Genomic DNA, 24,394 nt, shown 5'->3' with positions numbered 1-24,394 from the left:
CAAGTTCACATCTGTTTATTGCACTTTCATTTATTTTAAGGATTCGTCATCCAATCTTAGATCCATACCATACCAGCCATACAGGAAATTAATCTGCAAAATGACATTGGAGATCAGTAGACAAAATGCTCAAGCAGAAAAAGGCGGAAACGAAGAAAACAAAACTATCGTTAATTACGGTACTTATTATATCACTGTTAAGTAAACAGCAGAGGCTATATTTTCACTACACTATAGGCCGGGGCTTCTGTAGTTCTCTGGAACACATTCATGAATGAAAAGAGTGTGTGATCTGATGTCATGTCACAGCGCTGTGGTTGGACGTCCCGCCTTCCTTTCCATCCCATCCAGTTCCATTCCCATTCCCAAGCAGTCAATATAAAACTCCCAGGCATCCCTACACTCCGGCAGATTTAAAACACTGTCCTCACGGAACCATTCAGGATGACAGGGATTATTTCACTGCTCTTGTTTCTTGCAGTTCCGTTCCTTAATGCGGAGGAGCATGTTGTTAATGGTGAGTTTAACCCCTTTATTATATTTATATATTTTTCCGGTTTATTATATTCCGATTTATATACGTATTCCTTGAAAAGCGCTAGGCCTATTTAAATCATATGTAGCATAGGCTTTTTATTTTTGACAGATATGCTACAATCATATTCCTCATACAGAAATTACAGAATATCGAATGCTGTTGTTGTATGTGTATTGTTTGATTAATGAAGTTGTAGCCTCGGAAACCCAGACGTTTTTTATTAAACTCAGATATATCAAAGTCAAAGCTTATTATTCCATAATAAAGTATCAAGGTCCCGTTTGGTAGTGGAACATAGCAAAACAACAGTTAATAAATACTGTAATTGGCACAGAGAAAAAGATAGATTATCATGGTGGTTGCTAGGTCCTGAGACTGAGTTATAAGAACTACAACTGTAGATCTCAAGAAATTCTAGTCTTAAAATGGTCGGCAGACTAACCATAGGAGTGATAATGTATTATTTCAGTAATTTCAATGCATTACAGGATGTGTCTAACTGGTATAGTATACATTATTCTGTCTCAATCAGAACTGTACACCCTCATCGAGAAAGGCCAGGGTAGCTTGGTGGATCCTGATCACAGCAACCAGAGCAGGCTGGGGGTTAAGGAGCCCTCGCTGCCCATCAACGAACTTCTGGAAAAGAGCAGCAGAACAGGGGAGAGCAAATATTCCCTCCATCCACTACCCTCGGGCGTCTGGCCCAAGCATAGTGACCTGGTGCCCATCCCTCGCCACCACAGTCCTCACAACAAGAGCAAGAAAGGCCCCAAGAGTGACCGTCTAATCGAGCACAACAGTGACAAAGCAAGGGCAGACGCGGCCGGCCTGCTTCCGAAGACACCACTGACAGGAAGCACTATGGCCATCACCAACCGCACTCAGCAGAAACCCAACGTAGACATCAACATCAATCCCCCACAGCAGAGTGAGGCAGAGGGCCACCCCAACGCCAGGCCCAGAGTTCAACCCCACCAACCCCTGCTGCCGTCCCCGCCACACCAGCCGCCAGCCCCCTCCCCACGCAGGGAGCCAGTAAACAGACGACTGGATCCGGAGGAGAACCGTCCGGGGAAATCCAGCCTCTATCAGTCAGGTTTGGGCAGCGCCGGTCGAAATAACAGTCGCCCGTCTGTCCTCTACAACCGACGGTCCTCCAGCCTGCTCTTCCAATTTGATATCCTGAAACGAGGTATGCAAGATGACCTGGTCACGTGCAATCACAGTCAGACAGTGCTGCCACACACACACACACACACACACACACACACTTATATATAGTACACAGGAACACACAACTGTAGAGTATATGTTCTTTTTATTACGATGGTCACAAAGTTGTGGAGGGTTGGGGGTGGTAGATGCTGGTATGGACTGAAGACATTTAAATAGCATAAGCTAAATATGTTGTTACAGTCAGTGTCCTATTTGTCTTTCTACAAACAATACATTCACACAAAGAGTTCACCCAGCTCACAGGAGTCATGTTGATAGTCAGTCTGCATCGTTAAGACTGCATCTGCTGCCACAAATTGCTCACTCATCCCTCAAATCTAGCTGTCAATGTGTCACTTTGTGGTGAGTCTCAGGGACATGCGAGGTTATGATGATGAAAATGCAAAACAAGTGAGATCAGCTATGATACTGTAATTATGGGGGGGGACCCCCCCCCCCCCCCCATCCATGCAGAACCACACCCAGTCCTTTACTGGTGGAATGTGATGCCTGGGTTTTGTAATGACAACCCTGTCCTTTCTAATGACACTGGAATGAGAGTCTGCTGTCTCCGTGTTGGCACAATAGTAGACGCTCACTCGCTCTTGTCCTCTCTTCTTCTCATCCCTCGCTCCTCTCTCTGTCTTCTTCACAGAGTCTGATTTCACTCACGATGCCTTCTGTATGAGTGAGTGCAGGAAGGAGAAGGAAGAGAGAGAGTATTACTGCTACAGTGAATTTGGTATGTACTGTATTCACTCACAGGTACAATAGAAACACAGTGCCCGCAACACTCCCAAAATGAAGAGGGTTTTAGGTGCACAGCCAAAAAATACAGTGAAAAGAGAATGAAGCCAGGACTGAGTAATGCCCTTTCACAATTTTATTTGCCTCGCTGGGACGTTTCAGCTCAAACAGCCTTCATCAGTGTGATGAAGAACACTGATAAAGGCTGTTTGAGCTGAAACATGTCCGTTGTTGGTCCCAACAGTGAGGCAAATCGAATTGTGAAAGGACATTACTGGATTCTGTGCTGGATTCTTTCTTTTTTTTCAATGTACAATGGACAAAACCTCTGAACATGTGATTAAATGGTCAATGATGTACTTCGAACTAATACTATCAAAGTAAATTGTCTTTTCCAATTATTTTTATTGTACTTTGCTCATATTTAATAGTGATTATTGTGTTACAGTATAGATAGATATAGTACAGTATACATGTACATTAACATAGTTTTTTTCCATTGCAACACTGTCTGACTTATTTTTATCCCAGGATTGACAGTACATGAACGCTAAACTGGTTTTGTGGTTGTAAAGGATAATTGGTAATGCTCTGAGAAAAAATTCCACACTTTACGTTCAAACATTATGAACACAATGGGGTGAATTTCACAATAAACTCATGATATGTTTTCACGTGTCTCTTGTCTCGAAACAGCCGTTAATGGGATTGTTCATGACATTGACATGGTGCGCAAAGGAATACGCCTGATAACGTTAATGGTGAGCAGTGATGGCTTCTACAAGATGAGTCGTCTATACATGACGCCTGACAGCTTCTTCTTCAAAGTCCGTCTTCTGGTTCTCGATACCTACAAGTGCAGCAAGCCCTGCCCGGATCTCAAACTTGGTATGTTCAACATCTAGTATAGAGATAGTATAAAAGCCAAAAGGTTGGTTTGAGCAGTTGTTCTCAACATTTTCAGGCTGTGATCCCCCAAAGTAATCACATTTGAACTGAGGACCCGATAAGCACTTGGAATTGTGGGAGTTGAGTTATTAGGCCTACATTTAGTTTGACTCGGTTCCACATATAAATATTGTAAAAATAGCCGATCAACAAAATCAAGCTTGTAGATCGACCTTTTTTAAAGGTCGTAAAAGTCCTTATAGATTGTAAATTAACTGTCATCTGGGGACCCCCCAGAAATCTTGTGGAGACCACTGGGTTAGAGAAGCTTGTGACCACAACTTAAGGTGTAGCTCCTAGGACAAGCAGAGAAATTCTGGATGTGGAAGTAAATTAACAAATGCTTTCCCTTCATTTAATGATATGAAATGTGCAGAACCCCCCAGTAGAGCTGCTCACACATGGGTGTCAGGCAGGCAATCTGCTTGCACAGCAAACATCCAATGTTAATTTAAATTAATACTGTAGGCTAGTTGCCTAGTTGTTGATGGGGAACAGATGCTGTTCCCAGATGTTAATACCCCTTGCATCTATTCTACCAGGTTGTTGAAGGATATGGGGTTTTAGCCCAAAATAATTGTGTAAAAAAAAAAAGATTGGTTGTTTGGTATTGTTTGGGTGATATCATAAATCTGAAATCTGTTAAATCAAGCCAAAAATCTAAAGCTCACAAGCATTTCTAACATTTGAGGATGCATTTATATGTTTTTATTTAGTATATTTCTTATACAATTATTATATTTTATATATTGGACATGATTAGCTTGTATCCACTTCTCAAGAAGACCTTCTCAATGTCTCCTCTTTTAGGGAGCAGATACATTGTGATGGGTCAGATCTATCATAGGAGGCGCCACCTTCCCAATGACCTCCTGAGCCTGCTGGGGGGTAAACTGAAGCCGGGGGACGGACTTCTGCGAAGCAACAACTACGTCAAGAGGTTTAACAAACGGAGGCATCAGAAAGCCCTTGAGGCCACCCGCTCCAGGTGTAGGTGAACCAAAGACACGCCCACTGTACCCAAGAGACATTGTAGCTGCTTATATGAACTGACCTTTAAGCAGACCGCCATCATTGCAGGAGACAAGAGAGCTTCTGAAGAAGGCAAGAACTTGTGGAAAGGTGATGAATCATAAGCCAGGCTGTTTTTGTTTTTACCCTTTTTTTTGTACAGATCTCAAAGAAAAAAATGGTGTTCTCTTTGACAGAAGACACAAGCATGACGAGTTCAATGTTTTCTTCTGCCACATTGAATTTGCGGCGTCTATCGGACCCGCATTTATTTTCCTTAAAGGACCACTAATCTTCATATAATTGGTCCTACTAATGTTCATGATAAAATGACCCCCAAAAAAGTCTACTCAGTCTGTGTCTCATAGCCATAGGAGCGCTATGGTCAGTTAAAAAACCTGTCCATCAGTGACATCATCGCTAGGCAGATTTTTGTTTAAACAAGATTGTTTTTTGAAAAATATTTAGATTATTTTTATCGTGAGAATGATGGCTTCCATTATCGCATTGCAACTTTTCAGGAATAGAAAACCTGCACTTTCTGGTGGATGTGTTTCTGAACTGCCCACAGCCCTCCTATGAGACACAGACTGAGTAGGAAAGAATTGTGGCATTTTATCATGAACATTAGTGAGGACCAATTATATAAAGGTAGGTTGAAAAGTGGTCCTTTAAACAGTTTTAAACAGTCATTTCAGCTATTTTAGCTCAGTTTAGTGTGGCCTCATCATTATGGGCGTTACGTTCATGTCTGGCACATGAAGTCACTCAGTTCAACTTAGTGCAGTTCTCTGATTGGCTCTTCTGAAAAGGAAATATTTAGCACGAAGGTGAAGTAAACCCCCTTCTGATATTTAGCATGACCTGAGTTCAGCATTTCAATAGAATAACTCAGATGGGGAAATTTATTTGGCATTTGATGCTGTTTCATTTAGCAGGGAGCCATATTTAAGAGTTTTTCTTTTCTTTTCTTTTTCAAGTGTGTGAATCAAGTCCATATTTGTCCTGTGCATGATACTCTGCCAGCTCCAGCCTGCTTAGTCACACTATGACACACACACACACACACACACACACACACACACACACACACACACACACACACACACACACACACACACACACACACACACACACACACACACACACACACATGCACCACACACACACACACACACACACACACACACACACACACACACACACACACACACACACACACACACACACAGGAAAGACTTTCTGTTTAATGTTCTGCTCTAAACTGGCAGACAAGAGGAAGTTTTCTCTCTTTGGAGCACCATCCATTGCATTCCACTCTAAGTCAATACAATTCTTCAATATCAAACCCCAAAGTTTTATAATGCAAATCTGTGTTAAAGCAATGCATATTTAATCATGATGTAATTTATTCACAAATTTGTTCATGCAATTTGCAAATCATGCTTCATTGTTTTCCATACAAATGCTCATAAGGGAAACGTTTGAGATGTCACTGTACTACAAATCCTGGGGGCTAGCCCCTCCTATGTCCAGCTTTGAGGGTTTGTGTAAACACAAACATTGTAACACAAACATTAAATGCCATTGACAATGCATGGCCAGTTTTGAGTGTTTGTCCTAACACAAACATTGAATGCCATTGACAATGAATGGCCAGTTTTGAGTGTTTGTGTAAACACAAACTTTGTGTAAACACAAACATTGAAGACAAAAGTGAGGACGCGAATTGTGATTGGCTGGAACGAGATGATGTAAGATGATGAATGATAAGAGTGTCCTTTACTTCACACGGGTGTGATTTTTTGTTTTTACACCTTTCAGTACCCTGATTTGAAAAATAATGTAACCCCTCCTCCCCCCCAATTAATGTTATTTTTCAATAGCCTGTCTCCAATAGGGTGAAAACAACATTTACATATTTGTACTGTCACAGTGCCCCTGTCATTGGGAAACAGGAAATGCACTAACTATTATTGTTTTGGGGATGGGAGGTGGGGGGGCTAGAAAAGCAGCAACAAGACCCCAGCAGATCAGCGGGAGACAGGACCTTTGCTTGTCACGAGAGAGGCTTATTTTTCTAACTTTAATTATGTGCGCTCGATGAAATGTCTGCCTGAGGAGACCAGGACATCAAAAAGGGGCCTGGTTGTGTGTTTTTGTAGGAGGCATGCCATAAATCTAATCAAAGGGATCTGATCCTCTCTGCACCTGGACGCACGACTCGGAAAAGCACCTCCGCTGCAGCTCGGCTGTGTAGAGCTGTAATGCCACCTTTGGCTGTTGTTTGGTCGCTTGCACAAAACACACACACACACACACCACATACCTCTCTAGGGACTCGGGGAGGCCGATCAAGGCTCAAAGGAGGCATTTAGGCATTTAAGCAAGGGTGATGAGGAGGGAGGCGTGGGCCAGGTGAAGGGTTACGTACATATCGTTGCTGTCGGGCAGAAACCTCGTATCTTCATCTCTTTTGCTATTTTTGAACTTGAACCCTGAAGAGTAACAGTTTTGTACATATGATGTTTCCTCCTGACAGTGATGATAAAATGACACAGGGAGGGAACAGAGGATCCTCCTCACTCCTCCCTCAGTCTGTCATGATAGAGAAGAGAATAGTGGAAAGATCCAGTCTGTCTTTCCTCTAATCCCTTTTTTATAGACTCAGGCTTATAGCTTTAGCCTGGCCACAAGCAGACATGTTATGCTTCATCAAATGGCTGTGTCGTATCGACAAAAGGTTTACACTTTCAAAAACTTGAAAACATTGTTTGTCATTCGGCAAAGTATGAATTCAGTCTGTAATTTGTAAACCAAAGGGATAGAACGAAATGTTTGCACTGAGAGCTTACATGTTGCTTTATTATACATGAACCCAATAAAGATTTGTACTTGTTTTGTACCCAGTAGTGTGATGTGGACTTTGTGTCTCAGTTTGTACAATTGTGCATATGTTGGACAGCCATTGCAGGCCCATGCCTACAGCATATAGCTTTTAAAATAACACACACACACACACACACACACACACACACACACACACACACACACCACTCAATGTTATCCCATTATTGATGGGCTGCTTATCACAACCATCTGACCTTGACTGGTCATGGGAGCCTTACTGAACCATTGAGTCACAATATCAATGCCAGTGATAGCATGAGAAGGGTCCCTAATGAAGCTGTAATGACCATAGGCTCCATCTGCCCGTGGGATGGATGGAAGGAGGTGGTGGGGGGGAGGGGCGGGGGGGGATTTGGGAACTTGAATACTGAGCTCCGTCCGTTCCCAGGCTGGAGGAAGCTTCTATCTGGGATCAGTGCTGGAGGGAACAGATGCGGGCAGGCAGGAAACAGGAGCCCGCTCCCATCTCAGCTACCATCACAGCAGGAGGACATTCCAACTTGTAGAGCGAGAGCGAGGGGAGAGAGAGATAGATGAAGGGGAAGGAGATGGGGAGGGAAGGAGACAAGGAGGTGGGGAAGGGAACGAGGGAAGAGGGGGAGGTGGGAGCACGTTGCTTCCTGTGTGACAGCCCCCAAGCCAGTGAAGCCGCAGAGAGAGAGATAGATAGATGGGGGCTTGTGGTCATCTGCGGCGGTGTGTTTAGTGTCCCTGCAACCTTCTGGATTCACTTAGCGGTTTTGAGTGAGGCGGGGGGGAGGTTTGGTAGAGGAGAGTGGTGTGAGAGGGAGACAGAAAAGGTCAGCTGTAGAGGTTGCTCGTGTGTACTGCTACTAATTTGAACACAGGAAGAGTGTGCATAGCATGTTAGGGTCATGACCTTGCCCTTGAGAGCTCACCAGAAGTGTCTACACTAAAAGCCTTTTTCCTCCTTCTCCCCTGGCAGTCTTAGATAATTGATTGGACCCCTGCGATGCATTCATCTGGCCTAAGCTCTTCTTCCGTGGTATTTAATAAAATGGGAAGTGACAGTAATTGGCACTTTTAAAGGAAAGGTCAGTCTTTTAAAAACTGACCCCATCATTGATCATGACTTTGTGTAGCAACATCAGGACATATACCGGTAGTATTACACATGCTGTCAGAAATGTAACACTATCCCACTAATCCCACTCAGGTTAACATGTATGCATTTTATGCTGTATAAATCAGGTTTTAGCTGTTTGAATGGGACAAGTTAACATGATGAACAGGGGCATCATTTCCCCTCCAATTCACAAGGTCAGGCACAGTTGAGTAAGACATCAAAGACAGATGACACAACACTTTAGAAAACTGATGTCAAAAACAGTTCTTTATTATCTAGGATGAAATTTCCTATCAAGTACAAAAAAGGATATCTTCTGAGTTAATTGCCACAATCTGTTAAAAACATAGTGTACTTTTTTGTATCCCTGGTCATGTCTTTCTTCAACATTTATCCACCCAAAAACCAAGAGAACCATTCACTGATATGAATAAATAATATAAGAGACGCAATCTTATAGAAATTGTGATGAACTGGTTCTTTCCTTAGCAATTAAAAAAGAAAACCCTTTACAAGAGTTATGCTATACCCCCCCACCCCCTCCCTCCCAGGTCAAAACCAATTTGCACACAATATGCAGCACTTTTTATTATAAAAGGGCAATTTCACCTAAATGTAGAGAATTAAAGAGAAAAAAAATAGACAGTTAAAATGTACAAGTCGGCTTAAATGTCAGTTAAAAGAGCAAAAAATCTCTCATCTCTTCATATATAGACAGCCATAATTTACAAATAGTCAATAACGCCCAAGTATAAAGCAGGGGGACATTTGTATTGGACTAAACTGTGAAAAAAAAAGAGACTGGCATCACATCATCTCTCAATTCTGCCTCTCCAAAGAAAACCACCATGCTGACAAAGTGAAACTGAAACTAGGACTCCTTACTTTTTGAGTCGATTTTCATCAGATATACTGAGACGCACAGAGCTACATAATTGCCTCTTTCCCCTCAAAAACGGTAATGATAATCACTGATTAGAAAAAAAATCCAAAATATGCAAAAAATGCTGCTATAAAACTGTCATACAAACCCCACGGTAGAAAGATCTCTCCGACCCCCCCAACACACGGTTTACTCCCAGACGTGCTACCACAGACCACAACATAATTGAGTTGATGCTGAGTGGAAAACTCCATTATACAATTACTGAGCCATGCGTTTGAGGGTTAGTTCTGTGAGTTGAGAGATACATGTGAGCCAACCCGTCAAACAAAGTGAAATATGTTGGCAGGGGAGGGCCGTGCAAGATAGTATAGAGCGGGAGAGAGAGACAGATGGACTCTCACTGATAGGATGGGAAACAGAAAGATGCAACGACGGAGTTAGTAGTACATACGAGGGCTAGGGTGTTTCAAGGTTATATAGAATACTTTTAACCGCCTTTCTCCAGTCCCTGCAATGCCGATTCCGCTTGCCTCAAACACGCTTCCCGTCTACGTGTCCTTGACTTCTCCCAGAGCATTCACAGTGAGGCAAGGTATGGTTCTGGGGAGAGCCAGGATCAAAGACATCAGTTCTCGGAGTGAAGGTTTTGGATCAACATTCTTTATGTTCAACAGATCAACATCCCATTATGGGGTGGAGAAAAAAAAAAAAAATTAAGAGAAGCCACAAAACCAGGGCTCATAAATAAGTCTGCCATGGGCCAAACCGCACCTGACAATAATTTCACAATGGCTCTCTGTTCTGAATGGTGCTGAAGGTGGGTGGGAATCAGAAATGTACATTTAGGTGATGGGGCTCTTGAGATCGACGAGGGACAGCCCTCTATTACCCTCAACACTATTGTCTATACACAATATTCTCATTGGTGGAGACGACAGAAAACTTCCACCTATTTTCAATTTTCTGAAAAATAACAATGCTTCTAAAAAAATACAGTGCCATTGTTTATAAATGTAGAATTTCAGCAGTGCCGCGAGGGGAGTGACACAACATGAGAAAATCAGAACATGATCAGGTTCAGGTTCTAGAGAACACCAGACTCTGGCGTGTGTGTGTATTGTTTTGGTTTGTCTGGAAAAACCTTCGAATTGAGAAGTTGAGGCGGCAAAGTTGAGACAACTGGAAGGTAAAAGTATGAAATTAAAGTTTCACCACAGGCTAGGAAAAAAGGAGCTGACATCTGGCCATATAGGATACACAAAAATAGAGATCAGCTATAGAATGAAGACGACTCTCCAAACATCTACTGCAGCTCGGTTCCACAGCTGCGTTCCACAGCCCTCCAACCAGTTTAGAGCTTGCTTCACAGGTTGGCCATCCACACTGTCCACTGTCCTCCATACACTTCACCTGAATAGGAGGACCACCTTGGTCAAGGCAGCTAGGCCCCAGAAGATGGGGGCTGCTTTGCCCCAGCATCTACCCCGAGACACGTTTTGCAGTTGTTTTCCTCGGACGCTTTGGATAATAAGGGGCTTTTCAATTCTGTTCTCTTCCATAACCGCTACTGTGGACGTTAAGGGAGGCTGAGGGGTTTGTCCGGCTGGGTGTCACTGCATCAGTTTGGTGTTGTCATTTCAACAGGGACATGACCCCCCGTTCAGATGGGGACGGTTTTGTGTGGACATGGCGCAGCCTGCATCGAACCCCCATGGCTTAATTTGTTCAGCGTAAACTGCGAGGGTGCCATTTTGACATTTAGCTTTTAGAATGGACCTAAGAGGCTGATGATTTTTGTTGCAGTTTGTTGTTATGAGACCTACAGAGACAGGCAGAGAGGAGGAGCAAACAGTTGGATGACTTGGTTGTCATTTCTTTTTTTTATTAAAAGCTTGACAATATGACAAAAATATGCACTAGACAAGAGGTGGGGATACAAAAAAAAAAAAACATGTATTGGATGCCATTGGGGTCAGACATTTTTGGAAAGTTAACGCAGCCATGTTGGTGAAATGTTAACCAAGTGTCATAATGTAACGTTAGCTCAACAGTGTATATACAAAGACCACATTACATCATGAAACATGACACTTCCATGCTCATCATATTCACAACAGGAGAGCTAACTAGATTTCTTCTCTCACTGACCTCTCTATACAAGTCCTACCATTATTTCCTTTAGAACATAAAAATAGTCCTTCACAAAAGGATATAATATGCACATAAAATAACATATACATGGAGACATCCGGTAAAATGAAAAACTAATAACTGTCACTTTTTAAAACAGTCAGCTTTGAGGTAAAAATGTTCCATTATGGTGAATACAATAAACTTGTCCTGTCAAGTTTGCAAATTATAACTTATCTTTGTTTGTGCTGTGGAGCTTATCTGAAATCACAATATCAAAAATCTATTATTTGTTTTGTGTCCAATATTTAATATCATTTAAGAGATTACCAAACTTTTCCAAAACAAAATATCAGTCATCTCTCTGCAAGGACTGTACGAAAATAATCTTATTTTTCCCTTGCTTTGTGTAACCAACATGGCTGCCATTATTAGAATTAGAACATTAGATTTTTACTTCCTTCTTTTTTCTATTTGAGGTTCATGTCCTTCTAAAATACTAATGGAAGCACACCTATAGTGTGGTTTTAATATGCACTTTTTTTCTCTTTTTTTCTTTTTTTTAATAAATCTGTAATGCTGTTTTATGGAAATAAAAAAAACAGCAAGGTCCAGGATAGGCCAATTGTCTGTTTTTGTGTGTTTTTTGTTTTTGAGTGACCCCGGCACCCAGGAGTTATGACATCACAATCTGCAAGAGAGAGAGAGAGAGAGAGAGAATGGATGGTGTAAATACATGCAGATGAAGCACATGATAACATTACACTTAGGTTCAGGCTGGACGCACATTTCATGAAGAGTGCCTTTGACTCATTTTCTTATTGACTTTAGGTGTTTGAAATGCATTAGATACACTCAACCTCACAAAATAATGTCCTCATGGGGATAATAAAGCCCAGTCTTGAACTCTAGCTTTCTCTCATCGATCATATGACTACATTCTTGTTACGTATGAGAAACAAGAATTTGTTTAAGTACTAGGTTTTTCGTCTGAACGTACCAAATGGTACCCTACAATATGCCGATCAATGTTAAAAATCGACACGTTGGCGGTTGAGGGGAATTCAAGTGGTCAAGCAGAGAAACACTGAGATAAGGACAGAGAGGAAACTTGAAAACACGAGGATGGATGAAAGTATGAAGCATGTGTCGTGCAAAACAGAGCTTGAAGACGCAACTGCAAAATGTGAAGGCACTCCATGTCGCCTCCATTGCTATAGCTACAACAGCTTCCTACACAAACGGCACTTTTTAGGAAGCTGTCAGAGCGGTCGGATTATTATAATATCTACATATTTCTTCTGATGCATTGCACATTTAAGTGCAACATGACTCGAGATATATTATATATATATATATACATATATATATATATATATATATATATATATATATACACACACACAAACACACACACACACACACACACACACACAGTGTTACAACTTGGCTTTTCAAATGCACTCAGTCTATTTAGTAGTTTTCAGAATCAGTGCAGAGGCCTGCCGTTTAGTCACAGCCCAAAACATTTGCAGATGAGTCCAACTATCAGAGGGAGATCGACACGAGAAGTCAAAGACAGGAGTCATTGACGTCAGAGGAAACATACACAGGGTCACAACTCACATGCCAAGACAATTTCAAACAAACAATCTGCTCGATAGAATTCTACATCTGTAATGTGGATAATTGATGTTTAATATAATATTTAATTTTGCCTTTATTTAGACAACAAAATAACTAAACACTTAAGTGGTCCATGAATTGTGAAGAGGGGTAGTGTGTTTAAACCACTACTGTATATAGCATACAGTACCTTGAATGATCGTTCAGTGACAATACACTGAGTGTGAGTGAAGGTAACCCTGTTGCACTCCTTCCCTGTACCATCAATGACTCCTATTTTCGAGGTAGGGGGGCGGTGAGCAGCAAGTGACATCACTGTCACAGTTGCCAGCATCTTACCTGCTGGCTTTGAACCCTTTGAGCTTCTGAACAAAGAAGGTCTCCAGGACCTCGGCACTCTGGTAGAACGGCGAGTCACTGGGGTTGTAGTAGCGGCAGTTGTCGAAGATTTTGGTCATGTCCGCCACAAACTCCGTCAGCTTGATGTACTTGCGCTTCTGCAACCTCTCCTCCATGGTGGAAAGGTCTGTGCACCAGGGAGATGAGAGATGGACTTACTGAATACCATTTGGCTCTTTGCCAAAGACAAAACATCACATACGCAGCATAAAAGAAAAGCACTTTTGGCAGGAAAGTCAATGAGGATCTAGCAGTATATCACGATTTTTCTCATCGACTTGCCTCCAGAAATCTGCATACTTGCTTCAAAGTAATTGCAGCCTTTGTGGCATGTGCTTGATAAGCATTCAAATATGCATCTTTGGAGTACAGTTCATCATTTTATATGTGACAGCAAAAATTCAAAGCCTCCGCCAGCCTTAACCCCAATCGACTCACTGGTCAAAATCAATTACAGACATCTGACCCGCTGTCATTCCTGAGGAGAATGTCATTAGACTGAAGTTCCTGTGAACACAGCTGCTGCCAAATGAACCAAACCTCTGACGCATCACTGAATACAAAGATCTTTCATGGTTCTACTTTGCCACTTGAATAAAACAAAAATCTTAGTTAGATATCCGATTGGTTCTACTTAGTCCCTTGAAAATAGTAAGGCTGTCCCCGAACATTCGGGGTTCGAATGTTCGCTCGTTAGGGTTGGCACTCGAATCTTAATTAATGGGCTTGAACCATTGGTTTTTTTGTTATTTTTCTCGAAAATATATCTCGGCGAGAATGCGATATGCATAATAAGAGTACTATGTTCATGTTGTTTTTATATGTTACAATAACATGTTTAGATGTTATTATCAGGGGGGCACACAACCGGTGCGCCAGTGCGCATACAGTACATCGTCAAAATGTTTTCTGCGCGATAGATCAAAGGCATGCAAGGCGCATTTGCGCACCAACAGCTGAGACAGTTATGTAAAGAAATCTGGCAGGCATTAAAAAGGAACTCAAATCTGATGTTAACGTCCTGTAAGTAGACTTAGAAATAAAACTAGTGTTGACTAATCATTACACGTGGCTCTTATTTTGAAGAGGTGCACACAGGTCAGTGCACAGGAAGTAAACAAGCTACTATGACACTTTCCCAAAGTTACGTGCTCCTCTCATAGTCATAGTGGTAGTCGCTAAACCACGCGACCATAATTATTTACAATATGAAAACCATGCAACTTGAACAACACTGAGATTACTTATGGAACCTGCAGCAGTAGGTGAGTAATTTCTTTTATCTATGTTGGACATTTGGTTTGGTTGAGCTGCTAACAAACGTCCTCCTGCTGCTTAACGACTAGCCTACACAAATACACTGTCTGTGAGCATCTTTATCTTTTGCATCTGACCATGTGTGTGGGAAGCATAACATTGTGGCAGAGTAGAAACTAGAAAAGCCCCCCACCCTCCCCCGCCGAGGTTCGGAGCTCAAAGGTAATTTTTTTAATTAATTAGAAACGAATAGTTTGGATGTTCGCTCGAAAATTCCTGCCGAAGTTCGAGTCCTAAAAACAGGGCTAGGGTACAGCCTTACAAAATAGAAGGTTGAATAAAACAAAAACAAAAACTAAATAGATTGAGCTCGTTAGTGAGAGAGCTGGTTGGGCTCTTCATATAATTTGCTGCTGCCAGTGGTTTGCTGCGTGCCGCGTCCCTGGGGCTCAGCTTTTAAACAAACAGATCCCGAGTCTCAACCTCCATCGGCCCCCACCCTGACTCAGAGACCTCATGGCCGATATATCAAAGGCCTCCTTATTCTCTGTCTTCTGATTTCATCTCGAAAAAACCCTGACGCAATGAAGGGCCGCAGCTACGCCGGCTAGACGCCCCTCTCTAACATATTTTTTTTATTTTTATTCAACAAGGTCTTTTTCTTGCGGTAGAAAAAGAGGAGGTGGAGGTGGACAGAGGAGGAGGAGGTGGTAGGGGGTAGTTTCCAGCGCCATGCAGGCCAACAGGAGCCAGAGTGTGGGGCTGGCTGCTTGAGGCTCTCTGGGCTGTTTCCACCAGGAGCCCGGCGGGGCCCGGAGCCGCTCATTAACGGTTTGTTTGTGTGGAAGTTCAAAAAGGCCCCGGTGACGCAAGTTCCCATTTACACGGCCGGTTTGATCTGAGTTGGAGGGCTTTCTTCCTGGTAACTGGCCGGCAGCAACACTTTAAGAGGCTGTGAGTGTGTGTGTGTATACAAGTTGATGAGGTTTTTGTCTATGCATTAATTTATTTCAATGTTATTAGTATTATTAAAATTACAGGACACACCAAAATTGTGTTGCCTACATACAGTCACAGGGATTGGAGAATGAAGATGTGAATATAACTAGAAAAGCAGTTCCTGCGGAAACTGTGTGGGCTCGCACATAGTATGTGGAAGGACAAAAAAAGTGTACGGAATTTAGAAAGAAAGAAAGAAATATAAAGAGCGAATAACTAGTGTGTGAGCACACAACTAAAACCTGGTTTATTATAATTTCCTTCTGTTAACCCATTTAGATCTGAGCATCTGTGTCACATCATAGCTTTAAACCATTTTAACCATTATTTTAAACTGTAGCTGTTGAAAAATAGCAGATCTACAAGCTCATAGCTCATCTTTTATTTTTGAAATATCGTGAAAATGTGTGCAAATCTTTGAATATAGGCCTATACTCTTTCACAGCAAACATTTTCAGATGGGGGTCAGAAGTGTATATGTGGACACAGACAGGTCAGCAATGCCTCTACTCACCCATTGGTTCCTTGATAACTTTGTAGTAGTCTGGGGCATCATTAGTATCCACCGGCTCCAGGAAGGGCCATGCCATTTTATGTGCCTGAAGGAGAAGAGAAAACGCTGAGGCTTATGTATGGATTAAAGCATAATAAAATCTCACAATTGAAAAATGTTGCTAGGCCATGTCCTAATATGTAATTTGTGAAACAGCGTGAAATGAGTTACCACACACTAGCGCTGCGTGTCCTACACACTTAACAATATGTAAAATGATGATATTTTGGTAGCCATACAGCTAACCAGTTGAAGAAATTGCAGATTGAGGCGTTAACGATTGCGGTTATGAAATATCTGAGATCATTAGGGGTTTTCTGAAAACATGTTGTAAGCTTGTAGATAGCCTATTTTTGGTGCAGGACACACTTCTATTCTGCATATACAGACCGCGGCCATCTTACCATATAAGTTAATGGCAAGGTGCTACCTAGGTGCAACTTCCCATTGGCAGCCCATTCATCCAAACAGAAAAGTCCTATCTGATTGTAACGTCAAACTCACCAACATTGCAGCTGTACGGAAAGCTTGAATTATTATCTTTCTATCTTCAAAGTGTTTGTTTCATAAAAATCCACTATAATCATGTTATGAGTTACTTTCTGTCCTTGCAGGTGATTATTTGCTGGAGTTCGGAAGTGCTCGTTAGATATCACTCAACTTCCCTGCGTACCACCTGTGTTGAATTAGCACATAATGCAAGAGGCAGCAGGACATTGCTTTACTGAAAACGAGTGCTTCCAAACTCTGATGGCAACATGGCCGCGGTCTGCAAAAGGTCAATAGAAGACATGCTGACTTCTATGGATTCCAAATGATTGAAATCAGTCGTGGCTACAGACAGAACTTTAATCCATGCTTATGGACAAAAAACAAACAACTGTGAGATTGACACATCTCTGGAGGGAGGAGGACGCAGCACGCGTGCGTGCATGCGAGAGGACATTCCTGACTCCTGAGGGGAATGAGGAAGTATGTGTATGTGCAGGTGAGCATGAGTGTGTGTCTTTCAGTGTGTACTAGCACTTCCCAAATCCGTGAAAGAAAATGACAGGTGTTCCACATAGCCATAGGGACATTGGGTGCATCTTTAAGCCTTCATAGAGAGGTATGCATGTATTTATGTAAGAGCTTGTGTACTCCCATGATCCTGTCTAGAGGACACTATGCCGTTTATTCTCTCCACCAGGCCGAAGGCATGGGGAGAGTATGTTTTGCACCCTGTCCTTCCGTCTGTAATCAGCTAATAAATTGAACCACACTATGGAAGCGCCTAAGGACGCCCCTTCTAAGTAAACGTCTGTATGTTTATGTTTACGTGTGTGTGTGTGTGTGTGCGTGTCTCCTACAATACATACCTGTAAGGAACGTAGAATTCTCTTAAGGCCTTCAAAGTCCTTTTCCGTAAGGGGTGTAAGGACTGTCATGGCCTCCTCTGTGGACTGACACTGTGGACACACGTACTCGTCAATGTGGTTGGCCTCGCTCTGCAGGATGCCCACGCAGCGGCCGTGGTACCAGTTCTGACAGCGGTCACACCCGATGTAGAACCTGCACACACACACACACGAGAGCGAGAGAGGGGTGAGACGACATTGTGAGTCTGGTGTGGGTGAAGCAAAACAACAAAATTGCCCAAAATTGTCTACAAAAAAAAGAGTTCACTTTCACAATGATTATTAATCATTAATCCAGTTTAAAAGAAGAAGAAGAAATGCTGCTATCCCCCCCCCCCACACACACACACACACAGGTTGTCCCTAGCTTCTTACTGTGACTCATCGTATGGCGTCTGACAGATGCAGAACAGCTCCTCTTTTTTGCCCTCTTGGCCACGTTTACACTCGACGCAGATGTAGTCGTCCATCTTCTTGGCTTCCTTTTCCGTGATCCCCACACAGTCGCCGTGGTACCAGTTGGTGCACAGGTCGCAGCCGATGTAGAACCTGTGGAGGGAGAAAGTCATGGATCAATTAATTAGCAGTTTTAATAAAATATACTACAGTGAAATAAATTACCAATCAAATAAAGGTGTGGAACAGTGATCAGAGTAGTGTTATGGTATGGTGCAGTGGTTCTCAAAGTGGAATCCGGGGACCCCCAGGGGTGCTTGAGTAGGTTGACTAGGTTCCATGGGACCCACAGCAAAATGACTTAATAGAGCATCAAAATCAGTTTAACCAGTTTAACCGATATACATCGGTGTACAATGTGTCACAAACATTATCAAAAACATGTTTGAAACTATTTAACGACACAAATCTTGTATGCACAAACTATTTTCTGATGGGGTCTGTGTCCAATGCTTATGAATGTAGAGGTCCTGAACGTTTGAGAACCACTGGTATAGTAGTGATCAGATATTAAAGTGCGGTAGTGATCAGACTCATACTTGGTCTCGTCGTAGGGCGTCTTGCAGACACAGTAGAGCTTCATGTCTTTCCTGCTGTCCTTGCTGCTGGTGGTGGAGATCATCTTCTTCTTCTTGGACTTGGCCGAGGGCGGCGACTCCCGCTGATCCTCCTCCCGCTTCCTCTTGTGTGCCGTGGAGGCGGTGCTGGTGGGGGAGGCGAGGTGGTGCTGGTGGTGGGGGGTTGCAGCGGCGTGCGGTGGCGTGCGGTGGCTGTGCGGCGTCTGGCCGCGGGCTGCGGCCGCCGCCGCCACTGCTGCCGCCTGGGCAGCCTGGTAGGCTACGGCCTGAGCCCTCTCCTTCTCCTTCCGAAGGCGTAATAGATCTTTCCTCAGCTCCTCCTGAGGGAATGAAGAATGGCTTGGTTACAGGCCTGTACGAAAGGTGACGTAGCTGTATTTCTATCTATCCTGTCGCAATATGTGGTAGGATATAAAAATGAGTCCAAGTCTGGCTGTGAGTGAGTGAGTGTTCTGCTAAAGCTAAGCTACAAAGACTCCCCCCCCCCCCCCCCCCAATTTCTCTCATCTCCCCCTGCCTCGCACCTGCGCCTCCAGCTGCAGCTCCTTGTCGAGCAGGGTGCGTTTTTTCAGGATCTCCGTCTTGAGGCTCTCCTTGTGGCGGTAGAGGAGCGAGGAGAGCTTGGAGGCGTTGGCCAACCTTCTCTTCTGCTCCACCACCTCCTCCTTCTTCCTCTTCTTGGCGGCCTGCTTCTCGTCCTTGTCTATCCGGTCCAGGATGAACTTCATCACCTGGTTGCACACTATCGCCCTGGAATGGAAGGACGAGGAGAGCAAGAGCAACTTTAGAGACAGAATGATTGTTCAAACCTTTGAGTCTCAACCACTAAAAGTATTTGCTTAGGAATGCGACATAAACAAACAAAAACTATCTCCATGAATTCAAGGCTTCATGGGGTTTGTAATTGATAGAAAATAAGTAATCTAAGGGGCGAACTACTCCTTTAATAAAGTCATACTACTCTAAAAAGCTAAATAAAAAGTGATGCCAAATGGCAGGATGTGTGACATGGTGGGAATTCAAATATTGTGAGCCTACAGAGAGTCCAGTTATTCGGTCACATGTATGACAGATGTTAGGGGGAGGATTGTTCCTCAGTGTTTAGACAGTGTCTGTCCGAGGCTCCTACATGAGCAATGGGGAAGCCATACTCTTCTCTTAGAAACATGATAAAGCAGGAAACACTTCCACGCCTTACTGCAAACTATACAAAGACACAAACGGAAAAATATGATAGCTAAGAAATTAAAGAAAGACAGACATCTAAAACAAAACCGAAGAATATCTTGTTTCTCCAGACTTGAGCAGAAATTATCTGCTAAATAATGCAATATTATGGAACATAGTCAACAACATATTTAGTAAGCTTAGTTTGCTTCTTATAATACCAAGCATTAGTACAATGTAGAAATAAAATATATAATAATATAATATATAAAATAAATTTCCAGTTAAAAGTGCTGCTCTGGTTGTGAATACTCTTCACTGAGCTTCACCCTCTGCAGTATGTTTTCTAACATACCCTAACGTTCTCAGCCAACAGAGAAGGATTGTTTATGTTGGCAGCCATTGGCTTCACCAACAAAATAGCTTGTTGAGCGCACCTACGTGTGAGTAGTTAAATGGACGTCACAATGACTATCAATCACACTCTTATCAGGGTCAGGGATGGGTCGAGCCCTGGAGTATATTTCTTCATCAGTACTCACTGTACTGCACCATCTGATTAAAAAGAACGCGGAGAAGACAGTCTAACCTAGAGTAGAGAAATTAGCTAAATGACACGCATTAACACACACACACACACACACACACACACACACACACACACACACACGCACACAATCTCAGTGGTCTCAGTTCCCCGGTTTGACACGGTTCATTTCGGTTTTCCAAAAATGGAAGACGTCGTTAAAGACAGACAAGTAGACAGGGTACCAAACGGGCACACACACAGAGACGAGAATGACAAATGAGGCAGGAGACAGATGAGGAGCTGGTGTTGCGAGCTCACAGCTGCGTGGCTCTGCTGTTTCAGCTTGGTGTGAATGGCCACGCTGTGGACACAAACACATGGTTGTCAGGGTCGGTGACGGGTCACGCCTCTCTGTGTGGTAGAAACGCTGGTAGGACCTGCCTACCCACATCTAGGAAAGGATGGCCCATGGCGAGAACTTCGCTCTTGTTTTTGTGCTATCCTTGAGAGGTTTTCCGTCAGTAGGTAATGGCATTTTCTCCTTACTCAGTCACTAGATAAGAATAAGTGAGCGCATGCATTGTATTGTATTGTATTATTGGTTGATGTTTACGCTCAGAAATATGTTTTTTTCTTTTGTTAGAGGGAAACACATGGACAATGGCAACAGGCGGTGAAGAGTGTTATTTAAACGTTGAGAGTCAACTCTCCGAGGGATGGGCGTTTTCAATTATTTTTGCAGATCACGTTCCTCAGAGCTCCTCGTCATTTCCACTGGGAACAGTGCGAGTGCATGTTATTCGGTGCGGTCGCAGTGAGTGTGGTGATGCTCAGGTCCGAACCTTCCCATGACCCACAACACCACTTCAATGTAAACCTCCTGCCTTGCACTGCCCCCCCCCCCCCCCCCCCCTGCAGGGAGGGATACTTTGCTATGTAGGTCGCACATGTGGACACGTGCACAGGCTCGGCTACATGCACACACATGCCAAACAAGAGGTCGACAGCTAGGGTGTGGCGATGATGACCTATGTGTGTAAATCCACACACACACACACACACACACACACACACACACACACACACACACACACACACAACCTCTGGTTGTCTTCTCTCTCTGCAGGTGTCATGGTCTTCTTTTGTTTTAAATGCTCGATCACAGCATTTTGCTTCATCACCACCTACAAGAATACACACACAACCAACAACAAATTAGACAGCCAGACAGATAATTGTTTTAATCAACCATCTTCAAGGGGACAGTTTTGGTGACTTGAATGTCTCCAACTTAACTACTCTAGAGAGCTTACATGATAATACATAAGAGGATTAATAATGAAATGTGAATCAGACAGAAAGGCCACACACACAGCTGTCATATAACTATAAGTAATGGACAGACAGACATGACATGCAAATAAGCACTGGTATGTACACATACTGGGACATTCACATCCAAAATAAACCTAAAATAGCAAACAGACAGTGAGACGTGTACAATAGTAATATGGCACAGACACACAGCAACAACTAAAAACATTAATTTTCTCTCACTCTTCGCACACGCACACACACACACACACACACACACACACACACACACACACACACACACACACACACACACACACACACACACACACACACACACACACACACACACACACACACACACACACACACACACACACACACACACACACACACACACACACACACACACACACAGTAGTGGTAGTTCAAACAGACAGAAGGTTGTGAAAATAAAGGCAGCGTAAGGACGGGGTTTGAGGACGAGGAATGTTTATGTACTGATGGCAGGGAGAGAGACCGACCCTCATACTAGGATGAATGACCTGGCTGGACGGCTGCCTGAAAAAACACACACACCCTTCCCCCACCTGTTTGGCGATGATGTCGCTCTGGTTGGCCGCATTGAGGCTCTGTTCCCTCTTGGCCTCGGCCGCCTGTCTCTTCTTCTGTTGCTGTTGCTCTCTGAGCTGTTGGATCCTCTGTAGCTGTTCCTGGACAGAGGCTGTCTGGATGGTCACCACGTTGCCCATCTACAGGTCACACAACAACACAATGACATGAACATCAACAGCTACGCACAAAAACACAGTACGATGACCTGCTATAGTGTAGCAGTACAACATATACACTTAGTTACTGTGGCACTATGGCAATCCCGCTTAACATTTTGAGATAAATTGTGTTTTTCCAAAGGGTGATGCAAGAGGGAAAGGCCACTGGATCACCTGGAATCATCCTTTGGTCCCAAGAGTTCAAAACCTTTAATCAATGATTAAATTATATTTAACTTTATGATCTTTACTGAGAAAATCTGATTAAAAATAAATAATTTTAATAATTGGGCCCTGGGGAGCATGAGAGTGCACAGCAAATTCCATGGCGATGCAGCCAGTATAGCTGTTGGGCCAATATTTTAAATATGTTGTTTGGGACAAAACTGGTGGCCTGCGACGGACCAACCGACGGGTAGAGTGACCTCCATTGTCAAACGTAGAGCCCCACTGCTAGGGGCTACAAATCATCATCAAGACAAAACATTTTTTGAATTAGGTAATCAAACAAAAACCCACACAGAGAAATTCTGTTAATGTAACAGAGATATTTTTTTACAATCTCAGAGTAAAATTAACATGCAGGATTGTTCCAGTTCCAGTACCTGTCCTCCCGGGGCTGAGGTGGCCCCAGGCTGCTGGATGTGGAAGGGCAGCTGCAGTTTGATCTGCTGGGGGAGGGAGCCTCCTCCAGCCGTCTGCTGGGCCTGGAGCTGGGCGAGCACCTACACCAAACAACGTATGCAATTTTATCAACATTTTCGGTGAAGAAATTTGGTATATACATCATCTCATGAACAACTGAATTTATGTGATTGGTTGGTTACATTTACGTCGTATTTGGCGGACATTTGACCTAATTTCTCCTTTCATTGACAATGGCAAATATTGCCATGCAGCCAATTAGGCCGCACACAGGCTTCTGTGATACAATTCTTTTCAGACCGAGTAAGAGTACTTAATTTTTAGTACTCGCCAGTCGCCGATACAGAGTACCGATACGAGTACTAATTTTTGTTGAGTTACCCCCTTTTTCTCCAATTTAATTTCATTGTCATGCCTACACTTCAGTTGTCATTTATGCTTGTAGATCGGCTGTTTCTGGCGATTTGCTGCAGTGTTGGGTCAGACTTGCTCCCGTTGCATTCGTTCAGCTTAGCGTCAATTGGATGTTTTGGTACTCGGGTCAGAGTATCGGGGCCCGGTTCCGAGTACGAATACTTGAGGGTGGTATCTGCCCGATACCAGTATCGGAACAACTCTACTTTTGATATCCCCTCTAGTCTTATTTTCATTGCTGGTGAGAATATGGGTTATCCCTGCTTTTGGTCAGTCCTTTTTGGAAATGTAGACTGAATACATACGGTAGTCTGATCCTGTCAATTGACTGGATAGTGGATACTCGGTTTTCTTTCTTCAGTTGCTGTTGGTAGTCATGCTCCAGACCATACTGAATAACCGCTAGTTTGAATACTAGCGACTTCAGCATAGGACTTAAGTCTAAGATGGACAGGCCAGTTGAATGTCTGCTTCCAAAGAGGATGATACGATCTCCCACCATGCAACAGCACGTCCATTCGTCCATCTCAGACAGGCCTTTCCCCTTGGGCACAACTGTCTTCCATGAGAATGTATTTTGATTGAATTTCCACAGATGACTGAAGTTCTGATCCAAGTCGTTGACACCAAATATGTACAGCTCCCCATTGTAGGCAAAAGCTGAATGAAGCCTGCGTCCTGGTAGAAGCGGTGCAGAAGGCGTGATCAGCCAGTTGTCAGTCTCAGTGTCAAACACACTGATGCTGTTGCCATCATTATTCCGGATACAAAATACAAACATCTGTCCTGATGATGGTGGTGTAGTGATATGA

At 43.2% G+C, this 24,394-nt stretch overlaps 2 protein-coding genes across 7 annotated transcripts in view; one reads left to right on the top strand and one right to left on the bottom strand.

Moving 5' to 3' along the window:
- The first annotated feature begins 419 nt into the window (after positions 1–419).
- LOC308309451 (uncharacterized protein) lies at positions 420–7,367 on the top strand. Its single transcript, XM_080755305.1, has 5 exons — positions 420–517; positions 1,071–1,733; positions 2,412–2,498; positions 3,200–3,391; positions 4,262–7,367. Exons 1-5 carry the CDS (start codon positions 445–447, stop codon positions 4,447–4,449), a joined length of 1,203 nt encoding a protein of 400 aa, XP_080611431.1. The 5' UTR covers positions 420–444; the 3' UTR covers positions 4,450–7,367.
- Positions 7,368–9,011: 1,644 nt separating this feature from the next.
- Positions 9,012–24,394, bottom strand: part of LOC308313036 (nucleosome-remodeling factor subunit BPTF-like) — a 54,808-nt gene continuing 39,425 nt past the window's right edge. For 5 of the 6 annotated variants that reach the window (XM_080759896.1, XM_080759898.1, XM_080759900.1 and 2 more), the window contains 10 exons: positions 23,129–23,248; positions 22,341–22,502; positions 21,538–21,620; positions 19,265–19,490; positions 18,702–19,060; positions 18,082–18,255; positions 17,668–17,860; positions 16,271–16,355; positions 13,441–13,627; positions 9,012–11,164 (listed from right to left, as the gene is read on the bottom strand). In XM_080759896.1, coding sequence (XP_080616022.1) covers positions 11,122–11,164; positions 13,441–13,627; positions 16,271–16,355; positions 17,668–17,860; positions 18,082–18,255; positions 18,702–19,060; positions 19,265–19,490; positions 21,538–21,620; positions 22,341–22,502; positions 23,129–23,248 — 1,632 coding nt within the window. In that variant the 3' untranslated portion in view covers positions 9,012–11,121. Of the gene's footprint in view, positions 11,165–11,202; positions 12,167–13,440; positions 13,628–16,270; positions 16,356–17,667; positions 17,861–18,081; positions 18,256–18,701; positions 19,061–19,264; positions 19,491–21,537; positions 21,621–22,340; positions 22,503–23,128; positions 23,249–24,394 lie in introns of those variants that run through there. The other variant, XM_080759899.1, reaches the window with a different exon arrangement.

This window comes from Protomyctophum bolini (assembly GCF_963924005.1).
Source record: "Protomyctophum bolini genome assembly, chromosome: 3".
In the NCBI taxonomy this organism is placed as follows: Eukaryota; Metazoa; Chordata; class Actinopteri; order Myctophiformes; family Myctophidae; genus Protomyctophum; species Protomyctophum bolini.
Note: the sequence above shows the minus strand (reverse complement) of the source record. Positions and strands in the feature narration are given on the sequence as shown.

What these genes read in the sequence shown, in the direction of transcription:
- LOC308309451 (XM_080755305.1), top strand. Translation starts at nt 445, where the DNA reads ATGACAGGGATTATTTCACTGCTCTTGTTTCTTGCAGTTCCGTTCCTT. An exon ending in GGAGGAGCATGTTGTTAATG is followed by an intron (nt 518 to 1,070) that starts GTGAGTTTAACC and finishes TGTCTCAATCAG; the next exon opens with AACTGTACACCCTCATCGAG. An exon ending in TTACTGCTACAGTGAATTTG is followed by an intron (nt 2,499 to 3,199) that starts GTATGTACTGTA and finishes GTCTCGAAACAG; the next exon opens with CCGTTAATGGGATTGTTCAT.